General features: G+C 35.8%; 3 protein-coding genes across 3 annotated transcripts; all 3 read left to right on the top strand.

Annotated features, from left to right (window-relative positions):
• The first annotated feature begins 797 nt into the window (after positions 1-797).
• Positions 798-4,359, top strand: LOC111793763 (nitronate monooxygenase-like). The gene is made up of 6 exons (XM_023675797.1): positions 798-1,063; positions 1,389-1,601; positions 2,060-2,155; positions 2,422-2,567; positions 3,710-3,929; positions 4,033-4,359. The coding sequence occupies exons 1-6, from the start codon at positions 929-931 to the stop codon at positions 4,225-4,227; spliced, it is 1,005 nt and encodes a 334-aa protein (XP_023531565.1). The 5' UTR covers positions 798-928; the 3' UTR covers positions 4,228-4,359.
• A 4,213-nt stretch (positions 4,360-8,572) lies between these two features.
• Positions 8,573-11,006, top strand: LOC111792261 (7-deoxyloganetin glucosyltransferase-like). Its single transcript, XM_023673621.1, has 2 exons — positions 8,573-9,105; positions 9,884-11,006. Exons 1-2 carry the CDS (start codon positions 8,598-8,600, stop codon positions 10,849-10,851), a joined length of 1,476 nt encoding a protein of 491 aa, XP_023529389.1. The 5' UTR covers positions 8,573-8,597; the 3' UTR covers positions 10,852-11,006.
• A 4,104-nt stretch (positions 11,007-15,110) lies between these two features.
• On the top strand, positions 15,111-18,212 carry LOC111792714 (metacaspase-1-like). The gene is made up of 5 exons (XM_023674275.1): positions 15,111-15,508; positions 16,293-16,623; positions 16,704-16,815; positions 17,505-17,690; positions 18,071-18,212. The coding sequence occupies exons 1-5, from the start codon at positions 15,142-15,144 to the stop codon at positions 18,128-18,130; spliced, it is 1,056 nt and encodes a 351-aa protein (XP_023530043.1). The 5' UTR covers positions 15,111-15,141; the 3' UTR covers positions 18,131-18,212.
• Positions 18,213-18,588: the final 376 nt, after the last annotated feature.

Below are 18,588 nucleotides of genomic sequence, written 5' to 3' on the forward strand. Positions count from 1 at the left end.
CGTGGGATCTGGGCGGTCCGGGGGGGACCACCTCGGCTCCTCTCTTCTTGAGAATTCTTTTTTTTTTTCAACTAGAGATAGAAAATTTATTTGCTCTTGTTGGAACATCTTAAGGGCAAAGTTGATGAAAGTGATACACATCTATGCATGAAAACGATGAATATCTAGTGCTATCTCGGGATTATGACAGTGATACTCACATAATGAGTTCAATGTATAAAGAAGTGATTTATACGAAACTATGTGTATGAAAGTGATACACATCTCGAAAAAAAAAAAAAAATAATAATTTAAGACCCACTTGAGTCACGTTAGTCTAAGTCATGATTGCTTCCAGTGGGGTCGAGTATTTTCAATGACATCTTACAGAATATACCGTTTTTTGCTACAGAGGTCATGAGATAGCCTGAAAGAAGTTGGTTTCCTAATTAGTTTTCCGGTTTTTTAAAAAATGCTTTAAGCAAAAATTTCTTTTTATACGAAATAAAGTGCTCATTTAAGCTGAATGATTTAAAAGCTTTCTTTCGGGATCCCAAATAAAACCCATATCTCCACCAAACTCACAAAAATTAATTTTTTAATTGTTTTTTTAATAAAAAAAATAATGGAATTATTATTTTTTATTTTCTTTAATCTCCCACTCAAATAGTGGAAGACATAATAATAACAAAATAATAATTCGAATAAATAAACAAAAGAAAAGAAAAAAAAAATGTACACGTCGTTCATTACGTCGTCGTTTTACACCACTCGACGGGAGTAAAGCGATTGCGCGGCGTAATTGCTTACGTGTTGAATCCGGTAGCTCTCACGTAACGAAACCTTCAAACCCGCCTCCCATGGCTGCCACTGCTACTTACTCCCTATATATTCAAATTCAAACTTCCTTCAATCAATCCATTGTCAAACGAACAGAAACAATAATCAGATGAGTTTTGGAGGAATTCTGGGATTCGAATACGGCGTAGTTCAGGCTCCGCTTGGACCTGATATCTCCGGTCCTGAGCTTGTTGCTGCCGTCGCCAATGCCGGTGGACTCGGTCTTCTCAGAGCTCCCGATTGGGTATCTTACTGATTTCTCTTCTTCCTTTCTTTTCCTTCGAGTGGAAACGGAGTTTTATCCTTTTTAGAATGGATTCCGTGATTGATTGTTGCCTGGTCGATCATACTGCCCTGTTTGGATTTTGATACTTTTCATTGTTGATCGATATGAATGATTGGAATGATTGCCATTTTCCCCTGTTTGCAACTGGTTATTTACATTTTTTAATATGAATGCGGACGATTTGATGATGATTTGTTATGAAATTATGGAGTGTAGGGAAATTTGGTTTGTGAATTTTTCCTGTAATGGAGCTTGAAGCATTTAGGGCTCTTATTTGTAACAGGAATCGCCTGATTATGTACGAAAATTGATAAGAAAGACCCGAGCGTTAACGAATAAACCATTTGGAGTAGGTGTCATTATGGCATTTCCTCATGAGCAAAATCTAAGGGCCATATTAGCTGAAAAGGTAGCAGTTGTGCAAGTTTACTGGGGAGAATGTTCAAAGGATCTTGTGGATCAAGTTCATTCTGCTGGGGTGAAAATTATTCCACAAGTGAGTGTTCTCTTGCATATCACAGTAACCATGAATGTCCACAATCCCCAATTCAAGTCGATTGCTCGTTGAGGCTTCATTTGATAGCCATTTGGTTTTTGGTTTCTGAAAATTAAGCTTATAAATACTATTTCCTCTTATGAAGCTATTTGTTATGTTATCTACTTTATGCTAACATAACATGTGGGATCTTACATCGGTTGGAGAGAGGAACGAAGCAATCCTTATAAGGTTGTGGAAACCTCTCCAAACCATGAGGCTGATGGCGATGCGTAACGGGCCAGAATGGACAATATCTGCTAGGGTGGGCTTGAGCTGTTACAAAAAAAACAAAATGGTTATCAAACGAGACCTAAATCTTATCTTCGGTTATATGGCTTAATGCCTACTGATATAATATGAGATTTTTCCCTCTACTCATATTGGAGTATGTCACATTTGAACAACTACTTTTGCAGATTGGGAGTGTTGAAGAAGCGAGAAAGGCCATTGATGTTGGTGTTGATGCAATAATCGTGCAAGGACGGGAAGCAGGAGGACATGTTATTGGTCAAGTATAAAGCTTCTTCTTCCTAGAAAATTTGATTAATTCTTGATGCTCTTATATTTTTTGCTTCCAGTTGGTGGCATTAAAAGTATTTGTCATAAAAAGTATTTGATCATTCCTCTAATTTCGCTGTAATAAGAACTGATAGTATTTTTATTTGCTGCTTTCAGTCAGTGGTATTACATTAGTTCTTGTGTTCATTAATCATACTCTTCACACATTTGTACTTAAACCATATCATAACTTTGCTCAAATATACTTGGTTCTTTACAGGAAGGTTTGATTTCCATCTTACCAGGGGTAGTTGATATTGTTGGGGATAAAGATATACCTGTAATTGCGGCTGGCGGTATTTCAGATTCACGAGGTTATGTTGCTGCGATTGCCCTTGGTGCTCGTGGCGTCTGCCTTGGAACTAGGTTAGTAAAGCTCAATTGTGATTAGTTACAACTATCAAAATGTATTTTAGAAAACGGCTAGATGTTGAGAATGGTTGGGAGGGAGTCCCACATTAGCTAATTAAGGGGAGGGGATGATCATGAGTTTATAAGTAAGGAATACATCTCCATTGGCATGAAGCCTTTTGGGGAAACCAAAAGTAAAGCCATGGACCTTATGCTCAAAGTGGACAATATCATACCATTGTGTGGAGGGTCCATGGTTCCGAACATGGTATCAGAGTCATGCCCTTAAATTAGCCATGTCAATAGAATCCTCAAGTGTCGAACAAAAAAGTTGTGAGCTTCGAAGGTGTAGTCAAAAGTGACTTTAGTGTCGAACAAAGAGTGTACTTTGTTTAGGGTTTATTTTGTTTGAGGGCCCCAGAGAAAGGAGTCTAGCCTCGATTAAGGGGAGGTTGTTCGAGGGCTCCATAGGCCTCAGGGGAGGCTCTATGGTGTACTTTATTCGAGGGAATGATTATTGAGGATGGTTGGGAGGGAGTCTCACGTTGGCTAATTAAGGAGATGATTATGGGTATAAGTAAGAATCTTCATTGGTACGAGGCCTTTTGGGGAAACCAAAAGGAAAACAATGAGAGCTTATGCTCAAAGTGGACAATATCATACCATCATGGAGGGTCCGTGGTTCCCACTAGATCCATGCTATAAATCGGTGCTCAATTAGAAACAATGTCTCATTTTTAAGAATAATGTCACGTTATGTCGGGTTCTGTTCGGAGTCACCGTATCGGTGATCCCCTTTCAATGTTATGAAGCAAAGTATGGTAAGAAAACATGTCGGCGCAAAAACTTCATTAATGATCTGTGACACATTCTTAAACAACTGCGTAATTTTCATTCATCTAAGCCATGGAAATGGTGTTGGAGGAAGTTATATCGACATTGATATCACATCGTGATCCATTTACGAGATAGTTCAAGGCTGAAAGCCTGTTTTCATTTGGTGCAAGTCAAAACTTGTCGTTATCCTTATCATATTCTCGTAATTAGAACGATCATATAATCTAATGATGAAGCATATCTGATGAGATTTGAATTTTACTCTATAACTTTGTTGCAATAGTAAATTGAGTACACAAGAACAAAATGAAATACTGCAGATTTGTTGCTACGAAAGAAAGCCACGCTCACCCTGCATACAAGAGGAAGTTGGTGGAAATGGATGCAACTGATTATACAAACATTTTTGGGCGTGCAAGATGGCCTGGTGCACCACAGCGTGTTCTACAGACACCCTTTTACGATGATTGGAAGTCACTTCCTGCCAATGAAAACGAAAGCAACCAGCCGGTCATCGGCCGTTCAACAATTAATGGCTTGGTGAGCTCCCCTTGCGTCTTTTCTACTTGCAGAATGAAGAAGTTGAGAATCTTCTGTTGTTGTGCTCTACTTTTAAATCATATATTTTTCCTGCTTGGAACAGGACATAGATATACGTCGCTTTGCAGGTACCGTGCCGAATGCGACAACAAAAGGTGACATCGAGAGCATGGCAATGTATGCTGGGCAAGGAGTTGGACTAATCAAGGAGATCATACCTGCAGGAGAAGTGGTAAGGATGCTTGTTGAAGGTGCACAACATCATATCCAAACACATTTTAGTAGTTTTGTTTCTTAAAGTTTGATGCTCATAGCCGCATTTTTTTTTTTTTTTTTTCTTGAAGAAATAAGATAGAAAATCCATATGTAATTAGATGAATCATGAGCTCATCAATCCTTCAGTTTAAATAAAGTTTTCAGTTAATCCGAATTTGAAAGTGCCCTAATAACCACTAAAATTAGCTAAATCAAGCTTTGGTGGAGATATCGATCTTAAGTGATGATGATTCTAGCATGGGTTGTGCATATGATTAGAGATCATTTAAACCTCTAGAGGTCGTACTTATAGTAATTTCTTGATACACTTGTGTGATTGTTTTTTCATAGTATATGGTATGACCTGACAAATACTTCGAACATTTTGTCAAAGTTATTAAAAGACACTCGAAAATAAATTAAAATTTAGTTTTACATTCAAAATCCAAACAAATGGTCGAATAGAGCGAGAAGTTTAGAATTCGACCCATTTAAAGGGTTATTTGATGAAGTCTTAAATTCATCCTACAAGAACAAAATCCTATGAAGTGAGTTTTTTCTTCCATAGCAATGGTAAACGATGTCTTTAGACGTTGGTACGGAGGCTACTTTCTTATAGGGTCGATTGTATGAAAATGAAAAAAATATCTATACATGATAGTGTTGTAGCGTCGATCTCACTTAATGCTTAGGTACATGTTAAAGTGATGTACATGGACCTATATGTTGAACACAAATTCTCTTTTTTTTAGATTGTTTGGGATGAAAAACTTGGTAGCGCGGAGGGTTATTGTAACATATCAAAGCCACTGTAACAACCCTAGCCCAATGTTAGCAGATATTTTCTTCTTTGTGTTTTTCCTTTTAAGGTTCTCAAGGTCGCAAAGACATCTACTAGAGAGAGATTTTCACACCCTTACAAAGAATACTTCGTTCCCTTCTCCAACCAATATGAGATCTCACAATCCACCATCCTTAGGGGTTCAACGTTTTCGTTGACACACCACCCAGTGTCTAGCTCTTATATTATTTACCGCTAGCAAATAATGTCATCTTTGAGCTTTCCCTCCCTTCTGGACTTTCCCTCAAAAGTTTTAAAACGTCTCCTAGAAATAGGTTTCTACACCCTTATCCCTCTCCAATCGATATGAGATCTCACAATCCATCCTCTTCAGGGTCCAACATCCTCACTGGCACACCGCCCACTATTTCGATCTAATACCATTTGTAACAACTCAAGCCTACTTTTAACCTAGGCTTTTCCCTTCGAGCTTCCCCTCAAGATTTAAAACACGACTATGAGGGAGAAGTTTCCACACTCTTATAAAAAAAAAAAATTCATTCTTCTATCCAATCGACCCTAAGATCTCAAATAAACATATCTTTATTCCTAAAATAACTAAATCATTTTTCTAAAATATATAGTTCATACAATTATTCAACTTTTAACACTACATGTATGATGGTGATACACACCCGAAGAACCCAACGACATATTTTAAGTCCATTCGACTATAATCATTTTAGTTTTAATCATGATTGCCGTAGAATTGAATGAAAAGTAGTTAAAAATATTATTGTTTATTAACTTTAAATTGTATAAAATATTTACATGAAACAATAAAATTGGGAGGCATTATTCTATAAATGGGACAACATTAAAGCTTCAATTATTCCTTCAAAATGGCCTTTGTTGTGTGACCCTTAAGCATTAGAGAATTGGAATATATCAGAGTTGACAAATAAAATTTAAACGTATGCTTTTAAAAAAAAAAAAAAAAAGAATAATGCTATGAAGTGTCAAATCAATTACCATTATTAAATATTAATTAAATAAAGTTAAAATACTATTGATAGATACATCTACTCCAATATACTCGGTGGTGCATTTATGACGATAGTCTCCAAGTTTGTGTACAAGGACAAAAAGGTAATTTTCGAGAAGAGATCGGCGTTAATGTCAGCCTTCACTTTCTCTCCAAACCATGATTACCAAATATGAAATTCTGTACATGGACAAATAGGTAATTTTCGAGAAGAGATCGATGTTAATGTGTCAGCCTTTACTTTCTCTCCAAACCATGATTACCAAATACGAGATTGTGTACGAGGATAAATAGGTAATTTTCGAGGATAGATCGAATATAATGTCAGCCTTCACTAGAAAAACAGTTCGATAAATGTAAATTCTAGTGATGGAAGATGTAGGAAGGAGGGGTTTACTCAAAGGGCAATTTAATGAAGAACGGATGAAATTAGTTTCGTACTTTTAGATTCTTAGAGGGTATTTTAGTCTTTTTCTTCGATCCTAATTAATAATTGAACAATTATCTTTAAAGTTTTAATATTAAAATAGACAAAGACGTATCATATTATTAAAATATTGTGAAAATAGAACATTATATTAAAAAAAAAAACAATTTAAGAATCATTTCGAGTAATCCCCATGATGTTTGGCTACTATTTTGGGATTCCCAATTCCGTTTGAACATTTCATTGTGATAAAAAGTATGGAGAACGGGTACCATTTACAAACTTTACGCTACCTGTTGCAATATCGATTCTTGTTCTAACCAACGATATATAGATTCCACAATTTCCTTTGAACGCCACCAATTCCACTTTCATTGTGATAAGAAGTATGGAGAACGAGTACCATTTACAAACTTTACGCTATCTGTTTCAATATTGATTCATGTTCTAAGAACGATATGTTTGTAATTTTAATGTTTGAAGTTACCATTTTTAATGTTAATATTTATTTTCAAAACTAATTTTTGAATCATTTAATGCTAAAGTAGGCATTTCAAGTGTGGTTGAGCGTAAGCTCGAGATGCTTCAAATGAAGATCAACCAATGTCGAAGTTCATCTCCGATCTTGCTTAGCCTTTCAAACAACGTAGTGGGAAACTTATTAGCTTGTTGGGTGTCACAATTGCACTCTTCAATGATTATGTAACATTTGTTTTAATCCAACTAACAAGTCATTCGTATAAAAATCGGGCGTAGTCTTTAGTCTCGGTTCACGTTTTGAAAGAAAATGAGCAGCCGTACAGGAATGTCTTACCTTGACTTGAAATAGAAGTAGTACGTGACTCGAGTATTTAGAGAAATATAAGTAACCCACTATTGAGGTTAAATACAAACACATATAATTTCATGAATGGGACCTATCATAATTCTTAACGGGCAGCTTGGATGTGTAATTAATTTCCTACACACGGCCCACATGTGCGGGTATGAACCCACCAGTCAGTTCGCACACCTCCTGTACTCCTTTTTTTGTCGGGCAAGCATTCTCTAGTAGCTCTTGATGCCGGACACCCATCTGAAGTAGCGGTCATCATAGTAGCATTTTTGTTATTATATTCACTAGTATCAACTCTTGCTTCAAATCTTCCATTTCATTCTCATATGTTTTTAGCCAATTTTTAATCGATTCATTTGGCTAATGATATAAAATTACTGTAATTTACTATCATCCATATAAAATTATACGTCAATTACTGTGATTTATTATTTTTGTTTTTCTGTTTCTCTTTGCAAGAACTGTGATATTTTGACGGGTAATTTTCACCATTTTGTTTTTCTCAAATGTGACGTTTTTTTTTGTTTCTTTTCGAAGGAACTGTGATATTTTGGATAAGGAATGGGTTGACGGCCTTCGGGTTGATTCTCGTTTTTCTCAAATCTCACATTTTTTTTTTTTTTTTTTTTTTTTTTTTTTTTTTTTTTTTNTTTATGGGTTAGTGGAGAGAACTCATTTTTTTCATTTTTTTTGTTTTTCGGGAAAAGGGACGAAAAGTTAGTGGAGAAAGGTGGAGAGGATTGTTGTATGTTTTTTTTTGTTTTTTGAACTATTACGGATATTGTTCTCCATTCGACTGTTCATTTCGGGCTTCCCTGAAGTTTTTTTTTTAAACTGAGAAAGGTTTCCACACCCTTATAAAGAATGCTTATCGTTCCCCTCTAGAATCTCACAAACACACCTTGGACAAACATGACTGTGACATAGGACATAGACTAATAGAGATGACAAACACATACAAATGCACAATTCTCAACAAAAGTAGCAAAGAAAAAAAACCCTTAAAAAGGATACGTAATCCAATTCCTAACTCGCCCTTACCAAGGTCAAAACCCTAAACCAACTTAAACAAGACCGAGCACGACACTGATATGCAACTCCCTATATTCATCGATTCAACTCACATCAAACGTCACATCACACGATGCTTCATTCAAAACCATTCTAGTATTTTATGTATATTAGAACAATAATTATTCCATGAAAGCCACTACAATAATTATTGGAGATGGAATAATTCAACAAAACTTTACTATAAATTATAAACTATGAAAACTATTATTTGTTCAAACTTAGAGTTAAAAAAAAAGAAAGAACATTAAATCATGCATAAGCCCCATGCTGTATGCATTCCTTTCCCAGCACAAAGCCACATAAACGCAATGCTAAGTGTAGCAAAGCTTCTTCATCAAAAGGGCTTTCACATAACATTCGTCAACACCGAATACAATCACAAGCGTATACTCAAGTCGAGAGGTTCGAATTCTCTCGACGACTTACCGAGCTTTCGCTTTAGAACGATTCCTGATAGCATGCCCGTGGCCGACGACGACGACATCGACGCCCCGCAAGACCTACCGACTCTTTGTATCGCCGTCTCGAATGATTTCTTAGCTCCTTTTTGCAGCCTTCTTTCTCAACTTAACCATGATGATGATGATGATTTTCCTGTTGTTAGTTGTATTGTTAGTGATGGTTTTATGTCGTTCACTATTCGAGCTGCTGCTGAGTTTAGCATTCCGGTGGCTCACTTTTTTCCGTTTAGTGCTTGCAGCTTGTGGGGATTTAGCAATTTAGGCGAACTTGTGAAGCGAGGGATTACTCCATTGAAAGGTAACCATTTACTTTTGTTTTACGTAGTAAGTTAAAAAATATGTTTTTAAACACGGACAAAGTCGTTCTAAACGATGAACACGACTCTCCACAATGGTATGATATTGTCCACTTTGAGCATAACCTCTCGTGGCTTTGATTTAGGCTTCCACAAAAGGCCTCACTCCAATGGAGAGAATATTCTTCGATTATAAACCCATGAACATTCCCTAAATTAGCAGATGTGAGACTTCCATCATCAACACCTCTCTTCGAACAAAGTACGCCTCCCCTTAATCGAGACTCGTCTCCTTTGGAGTCTTAGTCATTTTTTACTATGCCTTCAAGGAGGGTTGACTCCTCTGTTCAACATTTGAGGATATTGACACGACTAAGTTTAGGGCATAGCTCTGTAAAATTCCCGCTAAACTTTGCACAGTATCTTATAATTACCCTTGAACGTACAAAAAAATAAAAAATAAAAAAGTTAAAAGTTAAAAATACTATTACATATATTAAAATCCTTAAAATAAAATAGGAAGATATTCTATGAAAGGTAAATAAACGTTTCTGTTGTACAATGATAACCTTTTCATAAAGGTTAAAAGTGTTAAAATTACTTTTTGGTCATACACGGATACTAACCATAAATGTATTTTTTAAACTTTTTTTTTAAATTCGGAGGTATTACTGAAACTTTTAAAGATTTAACGATATATTTTAAATAAAATACAAAGTTCACGAGTATTTTCATTAATTCAGCATGTTTTTCGTACTGTTCATGAGTTTTGATTTGCAGATGAAAGCTACTTGACGAACGGGTATCTCGAAACCACCATAGATTGGATTCGAGGGATGAAAAACATCCGACTTAAAGATCTACCGAGCTTCGCAAGAACAACGAATCCAAATGACATCTTTCTAAATTTTGTAATTCAAGAAACAGAAAGAACAGCAAAAGCTTCAGCTATTATATTGAACACTTTTGATGCATTAGAACAAGAAGTATTGGATGTTCTTTCTCAAATTCTTCCTCCCATTTACACCATTGGTCCAGTCCATTTGTTCACAGACAAAACAAAGGAGAAGAAATTAGAAAAAATAGCTACAAATCTTTGGGAAGAGAATCCAAATTGCCTCGATTGGCTCGATTCGAACGAACCCAATTCGGTGGTTTACGTAAATTTTGGTAGCATAGCCGTGATGACAAACCAAAATCTTATCGAATTTGCATGGGGACTTGCAAATAGTGGGAAACCCTTTTTGTGGATCATAAGGCCAGATCTTGTTATTGGAGTCGAAGATGATTATGATTATGATTATGATTATTATTCGACGATTTTACCAATTGGGTTCTTTGAAAAGATACGAGGAAGAGGAATGATAGCGAGTTGGTGTGCTCAAAAAGAGGTATTGAAACACCCATCGGTGGCGGGATTCTTGACACATTGTGGTTGGAATTCGATTATCGAGAGCCTTTGTGCGGGAGTGCCTATGATTTTGTGGCCTTATTTTGCTGATCAGCCCACGAATTGTCGATATTGTTGCGTGGAATGGGGGATTGGTTTGGAAATTGATAGCGATGTGAAGCGGGATGAGGTCGAGCGATGTGTTAACGAGGTGATGGAAGGGGAGAAAGGGAAGGATATGAAGAAGAAAGTGATGGAGTTGAAGAATTTGGCTGAAGAATCTTGTAAGTTTGGAGGTTCTTCTTATTGCAACCTTGATGAACTTATACTCCAAATACTATCGAAGGATCGAACGTGAAGTTTTGTAGGTTGTGGTCGAGAAATAATGGGTCGGTGTCGTATGATTAATGAGCTTTTGTTTACATTTGTATGAGAAAATAATGATATCAATACATGTCGTGACATTTCAATGAAAAACATGAATAAACGTGGAAACTGGATGCATATTAATTATATGCGTACGATCTACTCACATGCACATGGACCCATTAAGCAGGCTCGTTAAAGTACTTTAAAGCCAATGAAAATCAATGGAAAATAAATGAACGTGAATAATATCTAATCTATTATTATTTTAGGATACAATATGCCTGCGGTCGTGGATATAGAATCAAGCCATCTAGCAGCTTTAGGAGTCTCATAGACCTCCTCAACTCCCAGATATGATTGTGGTGACGTTTAGATTATATGTTTTGTGCTTTAAGTGATCGATAGGATTTCCCTAACAAGCGTGCACTAGAGAACTAAATTAAGATTAGAGCGTTATAGCTAGAGCGGTTTACATGTTGACCTAGGTCAGTACGTTTGTAGTAGATATTGCACCACAGAATCATGAGCAACGATCAAATGTATAGACCTATGTGCACCCAAATAGTGGATTAGCTCGAGCTGTTGGTCTTAAACATTCAGGATACAAGAGACAAGTTTTAAACCGCCTAAACGTCCTTAAAAACCTAGTAGACCTCCACGACATCCAAGAATGACAAAGGTATATGTACTATGTCATTAGTTTAATGGTGCCATCAAGGGCCTCCACTACCATTTCCATTCCAATACCAGTACTATGGAGCTAGGCCTAGAATGATTAAGGTAGTGCTCCAAGGCGACTAGTCGCCCAACCTTGTGGAGAGCTGCGACAGTAAACCTACCCTGAGAGGCCGTGGAGTCACACAAGTTGACTCAATAGCTGGCAAGCATAGAGGGGTCGCTCCCCCAACTTTGGGTGTCATATGGTCTTGTGGAAAGGGTTCACCAGCTAACATCTCGTAGATAGCGAACTGACTAGCATACATCATACTAGAATAAGGATATGATTACGAGATAGCGTCTCAATCTAGGACACCGGTTTAATACTGCTTAGGCAAAGCAAGCTATGAGAGCATAAAAGTAATTCTCCCTAGAGATGAGACTTGTCATCTAGAAGACCTGTAACACCAGAAAAGGGTGTACCGCTCGAAACTTCGAGCACCCCTGATGCTTAGATAGTAGTATAGACTTGACCTGAACTTCCTAAATCTCAAAGTAAAGCTCGTGGATACCTACTAGAATAAGGATATGATGAGAGCCTACTAGTAGGGTTCTTACTAGGTATTTTTATTCTCATCCCTTTTCTTTTGCTTTTTTGTCGGGCGTTCGCAAGCTACCAGTTGAGGTGGAGAAATATTCAACAATTATTCAGTTACAGAGTGGGTCGTTCAAGTCAGCCCGTCCTTCTATTTAAGTCTTTTTTATTTTGTTTGTAATTATATCCCAGTCATATATTTAGATTTGATTTTGTATTTAATTTTGGTGTTGTTGTCTTTGTTTCGATCTAAGTTTTATCCATTTTTTAGTTTTTATTTTCTTTTCTTTTGGTCTTTGTCTTTTTATTCACAAGATTCAAAGTCTCGAAAATTGGGTTATGACACGAATTCACTTACCATATAAACTTCATCCCATGTTTCTGAGCTTTTATAAGTCGATTATTTCTAAATTCAGCCTTAACGGGATCTAATTCCACCTACGACATTCGAATCAATCATACAAATGATCTTAGAACTCATCTACATATTACAACTATCTAATTGTCCTTGAGTGAGTCCAAAACACTCAAAACATGTAAAATGGTACAAAGCCGAGTCAATTAAGCCAAAGAAGTCGTACGATTCGAAGGGAGCCAACTGGGAGTGGCACAAGTTGTATAAAGGGGATCGACTGGGAGAAATAGGGGTATACATGGGTCGGGTTGGATTGGGTCGAGGAATTTTTTTGGATCAACCCAAGTTCAGGTTGGTTGAATTAGTAACCCAACCACTCCGAAATTATTTCACAACCCAACCCAACCGCGTAGAGGTGTACATGATCAGTTGGGTTGGGATGAACGATGGTCGACTAGAAATTGGACTATGTCGAATGTCGTGGACCGAGCATATGTCTAAGCCGGGTCACATATTAGGCCCTTTTGCCTTGTTTGTTCCCAAAATTTGTTTAATACAAACAAAAGTGACGGTGAAGTAATGATATTCTCTGAAAAGAAAAAAATCCAAACTTTTTGACTTGAAAACAGGTATGGTGAATTGGGAATAAAGCCTTCGTAGCATCAAATCTAAGCTAATATTTCCATTTCAAACACATCAAGCAACGAATCAGAACCCTATTCTTCTCTATACTTTATAGCATATGCTCCAATAAAGACGATTCCTTTCGGACTTTGGGTTACACATCACTCGCTTTCGTTGTTCGAGAATGTTCGAAGAACTCAAAACCTCCATGAAACCAAAATAACTAGGGTTGTTCGTGGGTCAGGTTGAGTCGGGTCAGGTTAGATCATTTTGTAGATCCAATCCCATTCTTCGGATTGTAAATAATGAACCCAGTACAACCCAACTATAAATGTTTTTTACTTGGGTTGGTTTGAGTTGTTCGGGCGCTTCTCCAAATTTTTGTTTTTAATGAAAGTAAAATGTTAGCTCGTAAACCATGATTGTAGTTGGATTGATCGGATTTCTCGAGTCATCATATTTTTTAATACCTCTAAAAACAATACATCAAATAACGAGAAATATTCAATACAAAATAAAATAAAACCAAAGAAAAAGATTAAAATGACGTCGTGGACTAACCTAAGCTCTGCAGAATAAAATGCAACTACCCTAACACATGTTCCGTGATTTTTGATGCAACGTTGTCTGCTGTCGTCAACCGGACAGATGTGTCTTGCCTTTACCTAAAATATAAAAATAGTACAATGATTGAGTATTTTAATAAATGCTCGGTAGGTGACCTCACTAAGATCAGTAATGCAAACACAAACACATGTAATATGAATGAGACTTATCGTTTAAAACCGTATTCTCGTAGAATGCTTTTCAGCCCAGACAAATTGGATGTATATTTACTGTTCTACACACGACCAACATGTGCAAGCATGGGCCTACTAGACGGGCTCGCACACCCCTTCGACCTTCGGCTGGTCGGGCTAGCATCTTTGGTACTGTTGTCAGACACCCATAAGGAATAACGATCGTTGTAGCGTCATGATAAACATGATGATCATTTTCCTTTTCATACCGTATGCGTTCGTACTCATCATAAAAGGGAAGTGTTCCGATGCACACGAACATACATTTATACATGAGGTCCCAAACATTTTCCTTGGTAAATACATCATGCAAGACAACCCCTTACAAAATCGTTTCATTTATAGTATAACCCTTAAAACATATCTGAGAGGTTCTGCATCATAAATTCTCCAATCTCAAAACATTTCATAGCATGTCATAATATATCATGGCCTAACATAATCATATCACAATGTATCATGGCATTTCATAGCATATGATAATTCGTCGTCGCATAATATGACATTTTATTAGTGAAACATATCATATCATCAAACATATTAAACATATCAAACATATCACACATACGACACATGCAGGGCATTAACACGTGTCATCATACATAAAACAATTCGTTCAACCAAACCAATAGTAGAACCACTTACTTGGTTGACCTAAGCGCGAAGCTACTACGACCTCTCGATGCTAGCTTAAGGTTGCTCTCTGAAATTTAATTCTACCTAAAGAGTCCCACAATCATAAATTAAAATTTTATGCTACGAATTGGCTCACAAAATTTTTCATAAAATAATTTAGAATTACTCCAAATAAATTAACTAAATCCTTTCAAAGAGTTGTTGAAACTAGTAGGAATAGTCTGAACATATTCGACCCATGCCGGATCAGCCAAAATATCGACCTAAAGCCGAAAAAAAAAAAGTATTTTTCGACTGGGTTTGGACCGTTCAAGTAGGATGAAAAGAAACCAGGGACCTCCATTTTATAGTAAAGCCTAACTCCATACTTTTCAACATAAACATATACTAGCTTAACCACACGTGACTTTTAGTCGAGAATATGATATCTAGACAAATTAAGTTAGTTTAAATTGGTATCTAGAAATTTGATTAAAGTCTCCTCTAGTTTTTTTTTATTGAACGGCTGAGACTAAGACTTATGAACTTTTGGTCGAGAATATAATCTAATTTGCACTTGGGGACTTTTATATATTCTCCCATTCACTTCTTTGGGGTGAGAAGGCCATTAAAATGGATACCAAAAGTGAATGTTGCTGTTGCAAGATCAAGAACAACCACACAAAACTCACTCCCTTCAAATGCAAATGCATCAAGTTCAAACCTTCTTCTTCTTCCTCCTCCGATGTCGGGGCACTGTACACGAGTCGGGATGATGAATCGGGGGCGGAGATGGACCTCCAGCCACCACCGTCCCCGATGAAAAGCCTCTCCTCCTCTGCGTCGGACGGGCGGGTGAGGAAGCGAGCTCTCCTATGTGGGGTGAGTTACAAGAATTGGAAGCATAGGCTACATGGGACCGTGAATGATGTGTTGAATATGCAAGATTTGTTGATCAACCATTTCTCATATCTCAAACAAAACATTCGTATTCTTACAGGTTTTACATCATCCACCCTTCTTATAATCATGTCTTCTTGTTTTCTCGGTTTTTAAGAAACATTTATTTATTCATTAAATAAAATTTTCTAATCATTTTAAGCCAGTCCTCTCAATTATACAACACAGTTCAATCGAATCAACTCAAATTTATTGCTAATTTTAAAAATTATTGCTAATTTTAAAAATTACATTTTTGTTTGTTATATATATATATATATATATTAACTCCATAATTATTTCAAATTTATTATTAATTTTAAAATAATATTTTTGTTTACCGTACAATTTATATACATATATTTATTTTATTTTTACTTAACTTCATAATTATTTTGATTATTTATTTTAAAAAAAAATTATGGTTGGATTCATTATTTAATTAAAAAAAATCGTATTTAAAGAATTAAAAGAAAATTGACCCATATGTCATTTTTCTAAATTTCGTGTTCTTAAATTTTGAAAGTCCGTTAATATTCTCAAAAAAGAGAAATTAAAAAATATCCATACTAAAAATATTGTTATTAATAATATAAGTCTCAAAAATACTCTCGAACTTTTTGATTCATATTAAAAAAATAATAATAAATTTTTATTTTGAAAATTTAAGAGTGGAATATTTTTTTAAATAAATTGTATTCTTAAAAATAATAATGATGATATTATTTAAATTTATGATTTTTCTTTTTTTTTTTTTTAAGGAAAGTATATTTTTATTAATTTTAATTTTAATGAAGATAATTAAGAACCCTAACATTTTGGAATCGCGGCAACAAACAATGTAGAAGACGAAGCAAATCCAGAGCGAATTCCGACGAAGAAGAACATTCAGAGCAGTCTAAAATGGCTAGTGGAGGATTGCTACGGAGGCGAAAGCCTGGTGTTCTATTTCTCCGGCCACGGATTGCGGCAGCCGGATTTCGCAATGGACGAACTCGACGGCTACGACGAGACCATATGCCCTGTCGATTTCTTGGAGGAAGGAATGATTAGCGACAACGAAATCAACGCCACAATCGTTTCGCCTCTCAGAAGCGGCGTCAATCTCCACGCCATTGTAGACGCTTGCCACAGCGGAACCATTCTGGATCTCGCCTATGTTTACGATCGCACCAGGTTTGAATCGATTCCTCTGTTTTTTTTGTGTTTGGATCTGGATTTGGATTTTGGAGTGTGAGGTTTTTGGATGGTGGAAGGGATGAGTGGATCGATAATCGGCCGCCGTCGGGGGCGAGTAAGGCGACTAGCGGCGGATTGGCGATTTCTTTGAGTGCCTGTGGAGATGATCAGTTCGCTGCTGATACTTCCGTAAGACACCATCTCCCACATTTATTAAATATGAATTTTATATTTTATATTTTATATTTACTAAATTTCACTTTTTTTTTTTTTTTTTTTNAGAATGGACTAAATTTATAAATGATTTTTTAATAAAATTATTTCTAAAAATGAAAATTGAAAATATGGTAATTTTAAAAACGTTGTTCATAATTTTTAGTTTTTTTTTTTTTTTTTTTTTTTTTTTTTTTTTTTTTTTTTTTTTTTTTGTTAATTTATCTTAAAATTTAGTTTGGTCTCTTTTATTTTTTTTTAATAAAGATTTAGATGAGGTTACAAATTATTTATTTACTTCAGTAATGTGGGAATTATATAAATAGAAATATCCATATTAGAGACCTGTCCCGAACAGGGAATGAGGAAGGAAGGAGTAAAGATTATTTTCTTCCCATCCCTGCTCTTCCTCGTGGACATCTCTAAATGTAGGTGGTAGCGAAAGATACTTTAACGTTTTGGGCGGTGAATTATATCTGACACGAAAGCTGTTAACTTTCTAAAATAGATATGATTATAGTTTTTAATTTATTCTTCAAAAAGACTAACGAGCTCGAGGGACCTTAGGGAACCTTAGGGATTATAATATTTAAGAAGACGAGTCCTAGTCTAGTTTAGTTAGTTGTGTAGTAATGTTGAATAGTTGATGATGGGAATGGATGCAGATATTAACCGGAAAGTCGATGAACGGAGCAATGACATTCATTTTAATCGACTTGATAAAGACTTGTGGGAACGTTACATATGGACATCTCTTGGATTGCATGCACAATGCTGTTGAGAAAGCCAACAAACGAGGCTGTATCGCCTTCACGTTCTTCCGAAGATTGTTTGGGTATAAGCAAATTCAGGTCACATTATTACTCACTACTCTTCACTTTTTACTCAATTTTAATCTCAACTTCGAACATATTAATAAAATTAACTCACCAACCAAGTTCTACTAAGTTCTCGATGAGTCGATGGTTAGTAAGGGAGGGAAAATGCAACCTCAAACATGTGACAGAGAAGACGGAGATGTCCGAACTGTACATAGAAATCCAAACGCTACCAAAAAAGACTATCATCTTTGCTAGTAGTAAATGAATCGAAACGCTAACAAAGGTGTCTTGCAACATAAATTTTTAATGAATAATAGACTAAAATTTGAATAAAACTCGAAACAAGAATTATAATAATAGTGAAATGTAACGACATAAAGACTTATTTATTTTTATTTGATGTAATGCAGGAACCTCTACTGTCGTCGTCAGAGATGTTTGATGTGCACAAGAAAATATTTACATTGTAATTATATTTCTTTTCTACGAAATGTACATTCTAAACCAATAACTCCAAATGTTCAATGGAAGATATGGCATCTCCTTCTAAAAGACTTTTCCCAAATGTTCAATGGAAGATATGGCATCTCCTTCTAAAATGTTAAGAATGAGATAGAAAATATAATTGGGAAGGTGTGTATTATCATTGATATTGATATCCTTTAAATAGGATACAAGCTAGTACAAATGAGGAAAATATAAAATAATTAAATACTAAAATAAAATAAAATATACTATAAATCTAACCATAAATGGAAGAATATTAAGATATAATATCTAGGATATATTCCATAAATAATATATCTCAACACTCCCCCTCAAGTTGGAGAGTGTATGTTAATCACGTCCAACTTGTCTTTAACTTGTCTTTACGGTAGGTCAATAACACCCAAGTTGTCTTTCACTCTTGTCTTCTCAGTAATGAAAA

This window comes from Cucurbita pepo, chromosome LG04, assembly GCF_002806865.2.
Source record: "Cucurbita pepo subsp. pepo cultivar mu-cu-16 chromosome LG04, ASM280686v2, whole genome shotgun sequence".
Taxonomy (NCBI): Eukaryota; Viridiplantae; Streptophyta; class Magnoliopsida; order Cucurbitales; family Cucurbitaceae; genus Cucurbita; species Cucurbita pepo.

What these genes read in the sequence shown, in the direction of transcription:
- LOC111793763 (XM_023675797.1), top strand. Translation starts at nt 929, where the DNA reads ATGAGTTTTGGAGGAATTCTGGGATTCGAATACGGCGTAGTTCAGGCT. An exon ending in TTCTCAGAGCTCCCGATTGG is followed by an intron (nt 1,064 to 1,388) that starts GTATCTTACTGA and finishes TATTTGTAACAG; the next exon opens with GAATCGCCTGATTATGTACG. An exon ending in GTTCAACAATTAATGGCTTG is followed by an intron (nt 3,930 to 4,032) that starts GTGAGCTCCCCT and finishes TGCTTGGAACAG; the next exon opens with GACATAGATATACGTCGCTT.
- LOC111792261 (XM_023673621.1), top strand. Translation starts at nt 8,598, where the DNA reads ATGCATAAGCCCCATGCTGTATGCATTCCTTTCCCAGCACAAAGCCAC. An exon ending in AGGGATTACTCCATTGAAAG is followed by an intron (nt 9,106 to 9,883) that starts GTAACCATTTAC and finishes TTTGATTTGCAG; the next exon opens with ATGAAAGCTACTTGACGAAC.
- LOC111792714 (XM_023674275.1), top strand. Translation starts at nt 15,142, where the DNA reads ATGGATACCAAAAGTGAATGTTGCTGTTGCAAGATCAAGAACAACCAC. An exon ending in TATGTTTACGATCGCACCAG is followed by an intron (nt 16,624 to 16,703) that starts GTTTGAATCGAT and finishes GGATGGTGGAAG; the next exon opens with GGATGAGTGGATCGATAATC. An exon ending in AGTTCGCTGCTGATACTTCC is followed by an intron (nt 16,816 to 17,504) that starts GTAAGACACCAT and finishes GAATGGATGCAG; the next exon opens with ATATTAACCGGAAAGTCGAT.